This window comes from Conger conger, chromosome 3, assembly GCF_963514075.1.
Source record: "Conger conger chromosome 3, fConCon1.1, whole genome shotgun sequence".
In the NCBI taxonomy this organism is placed as follows: Eukaryota; Metazoa; Chordata; class Actinopteri; order Anguilliformes; family Congridae; genus Conger; species Conger conger.
In genome coordinates this window covers 41,670,488-41,687,769 of record NC_083762.1, presented here as the reverse complement: position 1 = coordinate 41,687,769, position 17,282 = coordinate 41,670,488, and the positions used below count along the sequence as shown (strand labels likewise).

General features: G+C 41.7%; 1 protein-coding gene across 7 annotated transcripts in view; it reads left to right on the top strand.

The window, feature by feature from the left end:
• Positions 1-17,282, top strand: part of LOC133123817 (titin-like) — a 208,738-nt gene that overhangs the window by 159,926 nt on the left and 31,530 nt on the right. For all 7 annotated transcript variants that reach the window (XM_061234427.1, XM_061234424.1, XM_061234426.1 and 4 more), the window contains one exon: positions 105-17,210. In XM_061234427.1, the coding sequence (XP_061090411.1) occupies positions 105-17,210 (17,106 nt within the window). The remainder of the gene's footprint in view (positions 1-104; positions 17,211-17,282) is intronic.

Below are 17,282 nucleotides of genomic sequence, written 5' to 3'. Positions count from 1 at the left end.
ATGTATGCAACAGGTCGACAAATATATTGTGCATATGAAATGTTACAAATAAGATCTTTCTGAATTTACAATTTTCTATTACTATTTACTATTTTCATTTCTAGATGTACCAGGGCCGCCATCCAACCCAAGAATTACTGATACTACCAAAACTACAGCCACGTTCAACTGGGGCAGACCTCACTATGATGGTGGTCTTGACATCATAGGATATATTGTTGAGCACAAAAAGGATGGAGATGAAGACTGGATTAAAGACACTACTGGCACTGCATTACGAATTACTGAATTTGTTGTTCCAAACCTGCAGCCAGGAGGAAAGTATAATTTCAGAGTCAGCGCAATTAATGCTGAAGGAGTTGGTGAACCTGCTCAAGTTGAAGAACTTGTTGAAGTTGTGGATCGTGAGGAAATTCCAGACTTTGAACTTGATGCTGAACTAAGAAGAACCCTTGTTGTAAGGGCTGGAGGCTCCATCCGTATTTTTGTTCCAATTAAAGGTCGTCCAACCCCTGAATTAACCTGGACGAAAGAAGACATACCTCTAAAAGGACATGCTCACATTGATACCACTGAGTCATATACTCTTCTGGTTATCCCTGAATGCTCAAGAAAAGATGCTGGAAAATACGTTTTGACGTTAGAAAATGTTGCTGGCAAAAAAACAGGATTTGTCAATGTTCGAATTTTAGATTCGCCTGGACCTCCAATCAACTTGAAGCCAAGAGAAATTAATAAGGATTGTATTACCCTCCAGTGGGAAATCCCTATTATTGATGGCGGCTCAAAGATTACTAATTACATCATTGAGAAGCGTGAGGCTACACGAAAGGCATTCTCCACAATAAATGCAAACTGGCAGAAATGTTCTTTTAAAGTTCCAAATCTGACAGAAGGATCAGAGTACTACTTCAGAGTAACTGCTGAAAATGAATATGGCATTGGTCAGCCTGCTGAAACTCCTGAACCAATCAGAGCATCTGAAGCACCTGCAGCTCCTGATAACCTTATTGTCTCAGATGTCACCAAGGACTCTGCAAGTCTTTCTTGGACAAAACCAAAGCACGATGGTGGCAGTAGAATTACTGGATATGTCATTGAAGCTCAGAAAAAGGACGCAGAACAGTGGTCCCATGTTACGACGGTGAAGGCTCTAGATTATACCGTTAAAAATCTAAGTGAAAATGAGGAGTATGTATTCAGAGTAATGGCAGTCAACAGTGCTGGCAGAAGTCATCCTCGCGACAGTAGGCCTACTCTCATTAAGGAACAAACCATGGCACCTGAATTTGACCTACGTGGAGTTTACCAGAAATTAGTCATTGCCAGGGCAGGTGATAATGTGAAGATTGAGATACCTGTTTTGGGTCGTCCTAAACCATCCGTTTCTTGGAAGAAAGGGGATAAAGATCTTAAGCAAACACAGCGTATAAATGTTGAAAATACTCCAACTTCAACGATCTTGAATATTAGTGAATGCAAAATGAAGGATGGTGGTCAGTACTCTATGACAGGAAAGAATATACTTGGCACAGTGACAGAAGTCATTACAGTTGAAGTTCATGACCTCCCTGGGCCCCCCAAGGGACCAATTAAGTGGGATGAAATTTCCTGTGACCACATCATAACATCTTGGGATTCTCCAGAGTATGATGGTGGCGTACCAATTAGCAATTACATTGTTGAAATGCGAGAAACCACAGGTACATCATGGGTAGAATTAGCTGCAACTGTCATCCGAACAACATTTAAGGCTGCACGTCTTATCACAGGTGTAGAATATCAGTTCCGTGTTAAAGCACAAAATAGATATGGCATTGGCCCTGCAATCATCTCAGAAGCCGTGGTTGCTGCTTATCCATTCACTGTGCCTGAGGCACCAGGCACTCCACAAGTCATAGCCTTTACTAAAGACACCATGACAATTAGTTGGAATGAACCACCTTCTGATGGTGGAAGCCACATCTTGGGATACCACATTGAAAGGAAAGAGAGGAATAGTATTTTGTGGCAAAGGATCAGTAAAGCCCTGTTGGTGGGAAATATTTTCAAATCTACAGGACTGACAGATGGTATTGCTTATGAATTCCGTGTTGCAGCTGAAAACATGGCAGGTATAGGAAAGCCAAGCAAGTCATCAGAGCCAATGTTTGCCCTTGATCCAGTGGATCCACCTGGTAAGCCAGTAGCACTCAACATTACAAGACATGCAGTGACTCTTCAGTGGACAAAGCCTGAAGGTGATGGTGGGTTCTCAATAACTGGCTACACAGTAGAGAAGAAGGACTTACCTAATGGACGCTGGCTGAAGGCAAATTTCAGCAACATCCTGGAGACCACATTCACTGTAAGTGGACTGAAAGAAGAGTCTTCCTATGAATTCCGTGTCCTTGCCAGGAATTCTGCTGGTGCTGTAAGTAACCCTTCTGAGCCATCAGACCCCATCACCTGCAGAGATGACATTGAGGAGCCAAGGATAACAGTTGATGCTAAATTCAATAACGTCATAGTGAAAGCAGGCGATATCTTCAAACTTGAGGCTGATGTTACTGGCCGACCACTGCCATCCATGGTTTGGACTAAAGAAGGAAAGGAACTTGAAGATACTGCTAAATTAGAAATTAAAACAACAGATTTTTCGACGGTTTTGATTAACAAAGACTCTTTACGAAGGGATGGAGGTACATTCACTTTAACTGCTAGTAACCCTGGTGGTTTTGCTAAACACGTTTTCACTGTGAAAGTTCTTGATAGACCAGGTCCACCTGATGGACCATTAGCCGTGACAGATGTCACAGCTGAAAAATGTTTCTTGTCATGGTTACCACCTTCACATGATGGGGGAGCAAAGATTGAACATTATATCATTGAAAAAAGGGAAACAAGTAGACTTGCATGGACAAATGTAGCAGCAGACTTACAAGTTAACCGATTTAAAGTGACAAAGTTGCTGAAAGGAAATGAATACATCTTCAGAGTCATGGCTGTCAATAAGTATGGTGTTGGGGAGCCCCTTGAATCAGAGCCGGTTATTGCAGCAAACCCATATGTGCTTTCTGATCCTCCACAAACACCGGAAGTAACAACCATCACAAAGGACTCAATGGTTGTTTGCTGGGGACATCCTGAAAACACAGGTGGAAGCAATATTTCCAACTATGTTATTGAAAGAAGAGACAAAACTGGTCTTCGCTGGGTTAAATGTAACAAGAGGACTGTAACTGATTTGAGATACAAAGTGTCTGGGCTCACAGAGGGACATGAATATGAATACAGAATTATTGCTGAGAATGCTGCAGGCTTAAGTGCACCCAGTCCTTCAAGTCCATTTTATAAAGCCTGCGATACAATATTTCAGCCAGGTCCTCCTGGTAACCCAAGAATACTTGACACAACAAAGTCATCCATTACTCTTGCATGGAACAAGCCAGTATATGATGGTGGTTCTGATATCACAGGATACATAGTTGAGACCTGCCTTCCTGAGGAAGATGAATGGACAGTTGCAACTCCCAAGGCAGGATTAACATCAACATCTTTTACCATTACTAACCTGAAAGAAAATCAGGAATACAAAATCAACATTTCAGCTATCAACTGTGAAGGTGTTGGGGAGGCAGCCTCTGTTCCTGGATCACCAAAGGCAGAGGACAGGCAGCTTTCTCCAGAAATTGAGCTTGATGCTGATCTTCGAAAGGTGGTGAGCATCCGAGCTTGCGGCACATTGAGACTGTTTGTACCGATAAAAGGAAGACCAGCTCCTGAAGTAAAATGGTCAAGAGAACATGGGCAGCCTCTTGACAGAGCAATGATTGAGAGTACAACATCTTTCACATTACTAGTCCTTGAAAATGTTAGTAGATTTGACAGTGGAAAATATATGCTAACAGTAGAGAACACCTCAGGAAGCAAGACAGCATTTGTGAATGTTAGAGTACTGGATACCCCTGCAGCCCCTCAAAATCTCATGATAAAGGAAGTTACCAAAGAATCAGTCTTTCTCACATGGGATCCACCTCTCATTGATGGTGGGTCAAGAATTAAGAATTATATTGTGGAAAAACGAGAATCAGCAAGAAAAGCGTACTCCACTGTAACAGCAAGTTGCAATAAAACAAGCTGGAAAGTTGGACAACTCCAGGAGGGAACCAACTATTTCTTCAGGATTTTAGCTGAAAATGAGTTTGGCATTGGTCTTCCTATTGAAACACATGAGTCCATCAAAGTATCTGAAAAGCCACTTCCACCAGGCAAAGTCACTCTTAAAGATGTCACTAGTAATAGTGTAACTCTGTCATGGGAAAAACCAGACCATGATGGAGGAAGCAGAATAACAGGATATATCGTTGAAATGCAAAGTAAAGGAAGTGAGAAATGGATACAATGTATGGTTGTGAAAGTAACTGAAGCAGTGGTTACAGGCTTAATTCAAGGTGAAGAATATATGTTCCGCATATCGGCTTGTAATGAGAAAGGATCAAGTGATCCTCGCCAGCTTAATGTTCCAGTAGTTGCTAAGGATCTTGTGATAGTTCCTGCATTCAAGCTGTTTTTCACCACATTCAGTGTTCTCGCTGGAGATGACTTAAAGGTTGATGTTCCTTATGTTGCTCGTCCAAAAGCAGTTGTCACTTGGCACAAAGATGGCACAGCTCTCAAGGAAACAACCAGAGTTCATGCTCAAACCGCAGAAAGGAATTTGTATCTTGTGATAAAGGAGGCATGCAGAGACGATGTTGGACAGTACACAATCAAACTTTCAAATGCAGTTGGTGAAGCAACAACAGATATAAGAGTTGTTGTTCTTGACAAGCCTGGCCCTCCAACTGGACCAATCAAAATAGAAGAAGTCACTGCTGACAGTGCAGTTCTATCTTGGCAGCCCCCAGAATATGATGGTGGATGTTCTATCAATAACTACATTGTAGAAAAGAGAGATACATCAACTACAAACTGGCAAATTGTGTCTGCAACTGTGGCTAGAACAACAATTAAAGCAGCAAGGTTAAAGACTGGCTGTGAGTATCAGTTCAGAATTGCAGCTGAAAACAGATATGGAAAGAGCTCTGTGCTTGTCTCAGATTATGTGGTTGCTCAGTACCCATTCCAAGTCCCAGCTCCTCCAGGAACACCCTCTATAAATGCTTCTACAAAGGACAGCATGGTAGTGGTGTGGACTAAACCAAATAATGATGGTGGAAGCAAGATATTGGGATATAACCTTGAAAGTAAGGAAAGAAACAGTATTCTTTGGATGAAACAAAACAAGACACTAATTCAAGACACACGGTTCAAAGTCACTGGCCTTGAAGAAGGACTTGAATATGAATACAGAGTTTATGCAGAAAATATTGCGGGCATTAGCAAGCCCAGCAAATTGTCAGAATGCCATGTTGCAAGAGATCCTTGTGATCGCCCTGGCACCCCAGAGGCTGTTATTGTCACAAGGAGTTGTATTACACTAAGGTGGACAAAGCCACAATATGATGGAGGCAGCATAGTTACTGGATATATTGTGGAGAAAAAGGAATTACCTGAAGGGCGCTGGATGAAGGCCAGTTTCACAAATGTTATTGAAACTGAGTTTGTTGTGACTGGTTTAGTTGAAGACCAGAGATATGAGTTCCGTGTCATTGCAAGAAATGCTGCAGGTGTGCACAGCGATCCATCAGACAGCACTGGACCTATCACTGCAAAGGATGAAGTTGATCCACCACGTATTAATATTGATTCACAATATTCTCAAACTATCGTTGTAAATGCTGGAGAAACCTTCAAAATCGATGCTGAAGTCTTTGGCAAACCAGTACCCACAATACATTGGATAAAGGGAGACCAAGAGCTGGCAAATACAGCACGCCTTGATATTAAAAATACAGACTTCACCACAAGCTTAACTGTGAAGGAAGCTATCCGCATTGATGGAGGTCAATATACTCTTCTACTAAAAAATGTTGGTGGAGAAAAATCTGTTAATGTCAGTGTCAAAGTTTTAGATCGACCTGGTCCACCCGAAGGCCCCATTTCCATCTACGGTGTCACAAGTGATAAGTGCAGCATTGCTTGGAAACCACCACAGCAAGACGGTGGCAGTGACATATCTCATTATATTGTTGAAAGGAGGGAGACAAGCAGATTAGTCTGGACAGTTGTTGAATCAAAGGTAGTGACATTAAATCTAAAAATAACAAAACTTTTGCCTGGAAATGAATACATCTTCCGTGTATTAGCTGTGAATAAATATGGGGTTGGTGAGCCTCTTGAATCTGATGCCGTAATTGCTAAAAATCCATTTGTAACTCCTGATCCCCCTACGGGTGTTGAAGTTTCAACTGTTACAAGTGACTCAATGGTTGTAACCTGGGAAAGACCTTCAAATGATGGTGGAAGTGAAATTACTGGATTCATTATTGAAAAACGAGATAAAGAGGGAGTGAGATGGACCAAATGCAATAAACGTGTAGTTAGTGAGCTGCGCTTTAGAGTCACTGGACTTCTTGAAAACCGCAGCTATGAATTCAGAGTTGCAGCTGAGAATGCAGCTGGAGTAGGACAACCAAGCTCCCCTTCTATTTACTATAAGGCCTTAGATCCAATTTTCAAACCAGGTCCTCCAAATAATCCTAAAGTGACTGATGTGTCAAGAACTTCAGTTTTCCTTGTATGGGGCAAACCTATTTATGATGGTGGTTCTGAGATTCAGGGATATATTGTTGAGATGTGTGAGGCCACATCTGACGAATGGATAATGTGCACTCCACCAACAGGAATTAAACAGGCGAGATTTGAGGTTGAAAAACTTCAAGAAAAACATGAATACAAATTCAGAGTTTGTGCAATAAACAAAGCTGGTGTTGGAGAGCATGCTGGTATTTCTGGAAAGATTCTTGTTGAAGACAAAATGGAGGCTCCAGATTTGGAACTTGATCCTGATCTCAGAAAGATGATCAGTGTAAGAGCTGGAGGTTCTCTCAGATTATTCATTCCTATCAGAGGGCGGCCTACTCCTGAGGTCAAATGGGGCAAAGTTGATGGTGAAATCAGGGACACAGCACTGATTGACACTACTAGCAGTTACACATCTCTAGTAATTGAAAATGTAGATAGGTTTGACAGTGGAAAGTATACAGTCACTGCAGAAAATGTCAGTGGAACAAAGTCTGCTTTCATCAGTGTAAGAGTGCTTGATACACCAAGTGCACCTGTTAACTTTACTGTGAAGGAAATAACAAAACAGTCTGTAACACTTACTTGGGAACCTCCTGCATTGGATGGCGGGGCCAAAATAAAAAATTATATTGTTGAGAAACGTGAAAGCACAAGAAAGGCTTATTCAACTGTTGTCACTGACTGCCATAAAATGTCATGGAGGATTGAACCACTTCAAGAGGGGTGCAGCTATTTCTTTAGGGTTCTTGCTGAAAATGAACATGGTGTAGGCTTACCAGCTAAAACTCCAGAACCTCTGAAGGTATCAGAAGTGCCACAACCTCCTGGCAAAATCACTGTTGTTGATGTAACACGTAAAAGTGTTTCATTAGCTTGGGAAAAACCTGAACATGATGGTGGTAGCAGAATTATTCACTACATTGTGGAAATGCAGACGAAAGGTGATGAGAAATGGTCTGCGTGTGCACAAGTGAAAACACTTGAGGCAGTTATCAGCAATTTAGCCCAGGGAGAAGAATACATGTTCAGAGTTATTGCTGTGAATGACAAAGGTCAGAGTGACCCAAGGATCCTTGCGATGCCAGTTCAAGCCAAGGATCTTGTTATTGAACCAAATGTGAGACCAGCTTCCAGCAACTACAGTGTTCAAGTTGGTCATGACCTCAAAGTTGAAATACCAATTGCTGGGCGTCCTAAACCAGTCATTGTTTGGACAAAGGATGGCTCAGCTCTTAAACAGACAACAAGAGTTCATGTTGTTGATACTGAACACCACACAACTCTAAGCATAAAAGAAGCAACAAGAGAGGATGGTGGTATTTACAATATTGGCGTGTCAAATGTTCTTGGACAAAAAGAGGCAAATATTGAAATCATCACACTTGATAAACCTGGCCCACCAGTTGGCCCTGTGAGGTTTGATGAAGTCAGTGCAGAAAGCATAACAATGTCTTGGGACCCACCAGCATATATTGGTGGCTGCCAGATATCAAACTATGTTGTGGAAAAGAGAGACACAACTACTACCAACTGGAACATTGTTTCTGCCACAGTGGCAAGAACTACACTGAAGGTGTCTAATCTGAAAACAGGAACGGAATATCAATTCAGAATCTTTGCTGAAAATCGGTATGGCAAAAGTTATGCTCTGGACACTGAAGCTGTTATTGCACAATATCCTTACAAAGAACCTGGTCCACCAGGGACCCCATTTGTCTCGTCATTCTCAAAGGATTTCATGGTTGTGGAATGGCACAAACCGATATCAGATGGAGGAAGTAGCATAATTGGTTACCATCTGGAAAGAAAGGAGAAAAACAGTATCCTCTGGACAAAGATTAATAAGTTACTCATACAAGATACCCGCTTTAAAAACAGTCCTTTGGAAGAAGGTATTGAATATGAGTTCCGAGTCTATGCTGAGAATATTGTTGGCATAGGAAAATGCAGCAAAGTGTCTGAGGGCTGTGTTGCACGTGACCCGTGTGATCCACCTGGCACCCCAGAAGCCATCCTAGTAAATAGGCACTCTGTAACACTTCAGTGGGCTAAGCCTGTGTATGATGGTGGCAGTCTGATAACTGGTTATGTTGTGGAGAAACGAGACCTTCCTGATGGACGCTGGATGAAGGCTAGCTTTACAAATGTGATTGAAACAACATTTGTAGTAACTGGCCTGATTGAAGACTGCAAGTATGACTTTAGAGTCATTGCCAAGAATGCAGCTGGAAGCATCAGTAAACCGTCTAATAGCACTGGTTCCATCACTGCAAAGGATGAAGTTCAGCCACCAATATTCTCTATTGATTCAGAATACAGTCAGCTTATTGTTGTTAATGCAGGAGATACATTTAAACTTGTTGCTGATGTACAAGGAAAACCAGTGCCCACAGCCCAATGGTTTAAGGGCGATAAAGAGCTTGACAATACAGCTAGATATGAAATTAAGAACACAAATTTCAAGGCAATGATTGTTATTAAAGATGCGATCAGAATTGATGGTGGACAATATAATCTGCACCTCACAAATGTAGCTGGCTCAAAAACCATTCCTTTCCAGGTCAAAGTACTTGACAGACCAGGACCGTCTCAAGGGCCGCTTAACATCACTGGTGTAACTTGCGAGAAATGCACACTTTCATGGCTTCCTCCTCAACATGATGGAGGCAGCAATGTTTCTCATTACATTGTTGAGAAGAGAGAAACAAGCCGTCTTGCTTGGACTGTAGTTGACAGTGATTGCAAAGCTTCTATTCTCAAAGTAACAAAGCTTCTTAAAGGAAATGAATACATCTTCCGTGTCATGGCTGTCAATAAATATGGCACTGGTGAACCTTTAGAGTCTGCACCAGTGCTAATGAGAAACCCCTTTGTACCACCTGGATCTCCAAAAGATCTGGAAGTAACAAATGTGGCAAGGGATTCAATGACAGTTTGCTGGTCCAGACCAGAGACTGATGGTGGAAGTGAAATTGTTGGCTTCATCATCGAGAAGAGAGACAGAGCTGGGATCCGATGGACAAAATGCAACAAGCGTAGAGTCACAGATTTACGATTTAGAGTAACAGGGTTGACGGAGGATCATGATTATGAATTTAGGTTATCTGCTGAAAATGCAGCTGGAGTTGGACAACCAAGTATACCAACAGAGTACTACAAAGCCTGTGATCCAATGTTCAAACCTGGCCCCCCAGGTAATGCACACGTGGTAGATACCACCAAAAATGCAATTTCAATAGCATGGGCTAAACCAATTTATGATGGTGGCAGTGAGATTCAGGGATATGTTGTGGAAATATGCAAAGCTGATGAGGAGGAATGGACTATGTGCACACCACCAAGTGGCCTATGTGTTAATAAATTTGACATTACTAAACTCACAGAACACCAGGAATACATGATCCAAATATGTGCCATCAACAAGATGGGTGTTGGTGAACCAGCTGCTATTCCTGGAATAGTTAAACCTGTAGATAAAATGCTTGCCCCAGAAATTGAACTAGATTCAGAGCTAAGGAAAGGAATTGTTGTCCGAGCTGGAGGATCCATGAGGATCAACGTACCTTTCAAAGGAAGACCAACTCCAGAGATTAACTGGTCTAAAGATGAAGGGGATTTGCCTGAAAAGGTACAAATTGAGAAAGGCCTGAACTATACCCAGCTTTCAGTTGATATTTGTGACAGGAACGATGCTGGAAAATATATTCTTAGTTTGGAAAACAGCAGTGGTTCAAAGTCTGCATTTGTATCTGTTAAAGTTCTGGACACACCAGGAGCACCCATTAACCTTGCTGTTAGAGACATCAAGAAAGACTCTGTTACTCTTGTTTGGGAGCCACCTTTGATAGATGGAGGTGGAAAGATAAAGAACTATATTGTTGACAAGCGTGAATCAACCAGAAAAGCATTTTCCAATGTGACTGATAAGTGCACTAAAACAAGCTTTAGAATGGTAAATCTCACTGAAGGAGCTATATATTATTTCAGAGTTATGGCTGAGAATGAATATGGAGTTGGCTTGCCTGTTGAAACCGCAGATTCAGTTAAGACATCAGAGGCTCCTCTGCCAGTAGGAAAAGTAACTTTGACTGATGTAACTAAAACCACTGCCTCACTAACATGGGAAAAACCAGATCATGATGGTGGCAGCAGAATTATGGGTTACTTAATTGAAATGCAGCCAAAAGGATCAGATACATGGGCTGTAGCTACAACAACAAAAACATGTGAAGGCACTGTAAGTGGACTAAGTTCTGGTCAAGAATATTTATTCCGTATTGTGGCCTATAATGAGAAAGGCAACAGTGACCCAAGGGCTTTAGCCACTCCTGTTATTGCCAAAGATGTGACTATTGAACCAGGCTTCAAAATTACATTCAACACCTTCAGTGTTCAATCTGGTGAAGATCTAAAAATTGAAATTCCAGTCACTGGTCGTCCAACACCTAAGATTACTTGGAAAAAAGATGGACATGCACTAAAAGAGACAACAAGAGTAAATGTTTCTAGCACATCATCCACAACCATTCTTCATATTAAAGAAGCTAACAGAGATGATACTGGCAAGTACACAATCACTGCTGCAAATAGTGCTGGTTCCCTAACAGAAGAAATTGGAATTGTTGTTCTTGAGAAACCTGGTCCGCCAACTGGTCCCGTGAAGATTGATGAAGTAAGTTCCAACTTTGTCACCATTTCATGGGAACCACCACTATACACAGGAGGATGTCAAATAAATAATTACATTGTTGAAAAACGAGACACAACGACAACAGTCTGGCAAATTGTATCTGCAACAATTGCAAGGACAACTATCAAAATTACAAAGTTGAAAACAGGTTCAGAATATCAATTCAGAGTCTTTGCTGAAAACAGATATGGAAAAAGTTCCTCAATAGACTCTGAAGCAGTTGTTGTACGGTATCCTTTCAATGAACCTGGGCCACCCAGTGTCCCAGTTGCCACATCAGTGACAAAAGACCACATGGTTATTGAATGGAAAGCACCTGTTAACAATGGTGGCAGTCCAGTTCTAGGCTATCATCTTGAACGGAAAGAAAAGAACAGCCTTCTGTGGACTAAATTGAACAAGCATCTAATTCCTGACACTCGATTTAAGACAAATGGTCTTGAAGAAGGTATTGAATATGAATACAGAGTCTACGCTGAAAATATTGTTGGCATTAGCACAGCAAGCAAAGTTTCAGGATGCTTTGTCGCCCGTGACCCATGTGATGCACCTGGTACTCCTGAAGCTATTGTTATCACCAGAAACCATGTGACACTTCAATGGACAAAGCCACAATATGATGGTGGCAGTATAGTGACTGGATATATTGTGGAGCGGAAAGACTTACCTGAAGGTCGGTGGATGAAGGCCAGCTTTGCCAACATAATTGAGACTGAATTTACAGTAACAGGTTTAACAGAAGACCAAAGGTATGAATTTAGGGTAATTGCAAGGAATGCAGCTGGCATATTTAGTCAGCCCTCTGAAAGCACTGGACCAATCACTGCAATAGATGAGATTGAAAGCCCAACTGTGTCAATGGATCCAAAATACAAAGATATTATTATTGTTAATGCAGGTGAAACTTTTGTTATTGATGCTGACATCTTTGGAAAACCAGTGCCTGATGTGACATGGTTAAAGGATGGAAAAGAAATTGATAAGACTACTCCAAGAATGGAAATCAAAACCACCATTCAACGTACTCTGCTCATAGTTAAAGACTGCATTAGAGTGGATGGAGGACATTATGTGCTCAGTCTTAGCAATGTTGGTGGAACAAAAACAATGCCGGTCACTGTTAAGGTTCTCGATAGACCTGGTCCACCTGATGGCCCACTCAAAGTGACTGGTGTCACTGCTGAGAAGTGCTATCTATCCTGGAGCCATCCTTCACATGATGGTGGTGCTAGTATCTCTCATTACATAATTGAAAAGAGAGAAACCAGTCGTTTATCTTGGACTGTTGTTGAATCTAAAATACAAGCTGTGAGTCACAAAGTGACCAAACTCTTGACAGGCAATGAGTACATTTTTAGAGTCATGGCAGTTAACAAATATGGCATAGGTGAGGCCCTTGAATCTGAGCCAGTAATAGCACGTAACCCATTCAAACCACCAGGTGCCCCTTCCATACCTGAAGCAAGCGCTATAACAAGGGATTCTATCGTCTTGACATGGGATCGTCCAGAAGATAATGGTGGGTCAGAAATTGAGAGCTACATCCTAGAGAAGCGTGACAAACAAGGCATTAGATGGACCAAGTGTAACAAGAAAAGATTGACTGACTTACGATTTAGAGCAACCGGACTTACAGAAGGACATTCCTATGAGTTCCGTGTTTCTGCTGAAAATGCTGCTGGTGTGGGACAACCAAGTGAACCTTCAGAATTATATAAGGCCTGTGATGCCATCTATCCTCCTGGTCCACCAAATAATCCTAAAGTAACAGACTACTCCAGTACAACTGTGTCCCTCTCTTGGGGAAAACCCATCTATGATGGTGGTGCTGAAATAAAGGGATACATTGTTGAGATGAAAGAAGTTACTGAAGATGAATGGACTACATGCACACCTCCAACTGGTGTACAAGAAACAAAGTATACCGTGACAAGACTGAAGGAAAATGCTGAATATAATTTCCGCATCTGTGCTATTAACCTTGAAGGTGTAGGGGAACATGTTGATGTGCAGGGCTCGGTGATTGCAGCAGAAAAACTTTACGCACCTGAGATTGAACTTGGAGCAGACCTTAGGAAAGTTGTCTCTGTTCGTGCAAGTGGAACACTTCGCCTTTTTGTCACAATCAGAGGACATCCTGAACCTGAAGTGAAGTGGACTAAAGCAGAGGGTCTTCTGTCTGAACGTGCACAAATTGAGGTGACAAGTTCATACACTATGCTTGTCATTGACAATGTCAACAGATTTCATGGTGGGAAATATGTTTTGACTCTTGAAAATAACAGCGGCACAAAATCAGCATTTGTCAATGTCAGAGTACTGGACTCACCAAGTGCCCCTCAGAACTTTGAAGTTAAGGATATAAAGAGAGATTCTGTAAATCTTTCTTGGGAGCCTCCTCTTATTGATGGTGGTGCTAAAATAACCCACTACATTGTGGAGAAACGAGAATCTAATAGAATGGCATATACCACTGTCACAAACAGCTGTGTCAGGAATTCATTCAAAGTTGATGAGCTTCAGCAGGGAGGTATTTATTACTTCCGTGTTCTGGCTGTCAATGACCATGGTGTTGGTTTAGCAGCTGAAACTAAAGATCCAACAAAAGTTTCTGAAGCTCCTTTATCACCGGGTAAAGTTACACTTGTAGATGTGACTCGCAAAAGTGTAACTCTTTCTTGGGAGAAGCCTGATCATGATGGTGGCAGCAAAATCGTATGCTACATAGTAGAAATGCAAACTAAGGGAAGTGACAAGTGGACTGTGTGCTCTTCAGTTAAAGCACTGGAAGCAACCATCGATGGCCTTACAGCAGGGGAAGAATACTCCTTCAGAATAATTGCTGTAAATGACAAAGGGAAGAGTGATCCCAAACAACTTGGTGTCCCTGTGATTGCTAAGGACATTCAAATTGAACCTATCATTGATTTGCTGTTTAACACATTCAGCGTCAAAGCAGGAGATGATCTCAGAATTGATGTTCCATTTAGAAGCAGACCTGCACCTGATGTTGCCTGGAAGAAAAATGGTCTCCCATTAAAGCAGACAATCAGAGTAAATGTTCTCTCATCCAAGACTTCAAGTAAAATTACCATTAAAGATGCTTCCAGGGAAGATGTTGGGAAATATGAAATCACATTGGCCAACACAGTAGGCACCAAAACAGCTGAAATTAACATTGTTGTTCTTGACAAACCTGGCCCACCAGGTGCAATCAGAATAGATGAAGTCAGCGCTGATTTTATGTCATTATCATGGGACCCGCCAGAGTACGATGGAGGATGTCAGATCAACAACTATATTGTAGAGAAGAGGGATACTACGACCACAAATTGGCAAATTGTTTCAGCCACAGTTGCAAGAACATCAGTTAAAGTTTCCAGATTGACACAGGGCTCGGAATATCAGTTTCGTATTTGTGCTGAAAATCGCTATGGAAAGAGTCAATGTGTAGATTCCCAATGCATTGTTGCACAGTATCCATTCATGCCACCAGGTTCACCAACAAAGGTCCATGTTGCCCATGCAACAAAGACATGCATGCTTGTCAAATGGAACATACCAGCAAGTGATGGTGGAAGTGCTGTTCTTGGATATCACCTAGAATTTAAAGAACAGAGCAGTATTCTTTGGACAAAGAGTAACAGAGTTCTCATTGCTGATACACAATTCAAAGTGACTGGAATTGAAGAGGGCTTGCTGTATGAATACAGAGTCTATGCTGAAAACATTGCTGGTATTGGAAAGTGCAGTAATGCCTCTGAGGCTGTTGCTGCAAGAGATCCATGTGATCCTCCCGGTCAACCTACAGTAACAGACATCACAAGAACATCTGTTTCTCTGTCTTGGACAAAGCCAGAATATGATGGTGGAGCTAAAGTCACTGGTTACATAATAGAATGTAGGGAACTTCCAGATGGTCGTTGGCTGAAGTGCAATTTTACAAATATTCAAGAAACATCCTTTGAAATAACAGGTCTTACAGAAGATCAGCGATATGAGTTCCATGTCATTGCAAAGAATGCTGCTGGTTTGTCTAGTCAGCCATCTGAAAGCACAGGCCCTGTCACAGTTAAAGATGATGTTGATCCACCACGAATAATGATGGATGACAAGTTCCGACAATTACTAGTAATCAAAGCTGGAGATTTATTGAAAATTGATGCAGATATTGCAGGTCGTCCCCATCCAGTTGTTTCATGGTCCAAAGATGGTAAGGAGATTGAGGCTAAAGCTAGAGTTGAGATTTTCTCAAGTGACACCAGCACCACGTTAACCGTCCGAGACTGTATGAGAAAAGATTCTGGACAGTATGTTTTGACTCTACAGAATGTTGCAGGAACAAGATCATTAGCAGTAAATTGCAAGGTCCTTGATAGGCCAGGTCCATCAGCTGGACCACTGGGGGTAACTGGTCTCACAGCAGAAAAATGTACATTGACTTGGGGACCACCTCAAGAAAATGGTGGGGCAGAAATCTCACACTATATCGTTGAGAAACGTGAAACAAGTCGCCTTGCCTGGACGCTTGTATATGGAGACATGAAAGCAACAACATGTAAGGTTACTAAGCTACTCAAAGGGAATGAATATATATTCAGAGTTCTAGGTGTGAATAAATATGGTGTTGGTGAAGCCCTCGAGAGTGATCCTGTCAAAGCCCTGGATCCATTCACAGTCCCAGCTGCACCCACAGATGTTGAAGTTACCAGTATGACAGCTCAAGCAATGACAATCTGTTGGGAAAGACCAACCAGTGATGGAGGCAGTGATATTTGTGGCTATGTTATTGAAAAACGTGAGAAGACAGGTCTGCGCTGGGTTCGTGTGAACAAAAAACCTGTTTATGACCTCAGGGTTAAAGCATCAAATCTCCGCGAAGGATGTGAGTATGAGTACCGTGTTTATGCAGAAAATGCAGCTGGATTAAGTCGTCCAAGTGAGCCTTGCCCTCTAGCTAAAGCAGAAGACCCAGTGTTCCTACCATCCCCACCTGCTAAACCAAAGATAATTGATTCAACTAAGGGCTCAATCACTCTTGCCTGGAACAAGCCATTGTTTGATGGTGGTTCCCCAGTCACTGGATATAGTGTTGAATACCAAAACACAAAGGATGAAGATTGGGCGGTGGCAGTCCATAATACAAAGAACACAGAGTTCACTGTTGTTGGACTAACATCTGGAGCAGAATACGTGCTTGCAGTTAGGTCCATTAACAAGATTGGTCTTAGTGACCAAAGTCCTGCTTCTGATCCACAAGTTGCAAAGGAAAGGGAAGAGGAGCCAGTATTTGAAATAAGCAATGAAATGCGCAAGACACTAATTGTCAAAGACGGTAGTTCATTTACCCTGACTGTTCCATTTAGAGGGAAACCAGTGCCAAATGTGATGTGGAATAAAGCTGATGTAGATCTGAGAGTGAGAGCAAGTATTGATACAAGAGATGCTTGCACATCAATAACAGTGGAGCAAGCAACAAGAAGTGACTCTGGAAAATATACTGTGACATTACAGAATGTTGCTGGAAAATCAACTCTGACCTTAGTTGTCAAAGTTCTGGATTCCCCAGGCCCCCCCTCTAATATTTCCGTTAAGGATGTCACTAGGAATTCTGCTGTAGTGACATGGGATGCACCAGAAAATGAAGGTGGTGCACCTGTCAAGAACTACCATGTTGATCTTCGTGAAGCAAGCAAAAAAGGATGGACAAATATCACAAGTAAATGCCACCGCTTAACATATAAATTGACAGACCTTCAAGAAGGAGGAGTATACTATTTTAGAATTACTGGTGAAAATGAATATGGAGTCGGCGTGTCTGCTGACACTAAAGATGGGACTAAGATTACAGGTATGCTATTTTACTTTTACAAATTTTACCATTAATATTCCTGAATTTCTTTGCATTCTTTAATTGTTATTG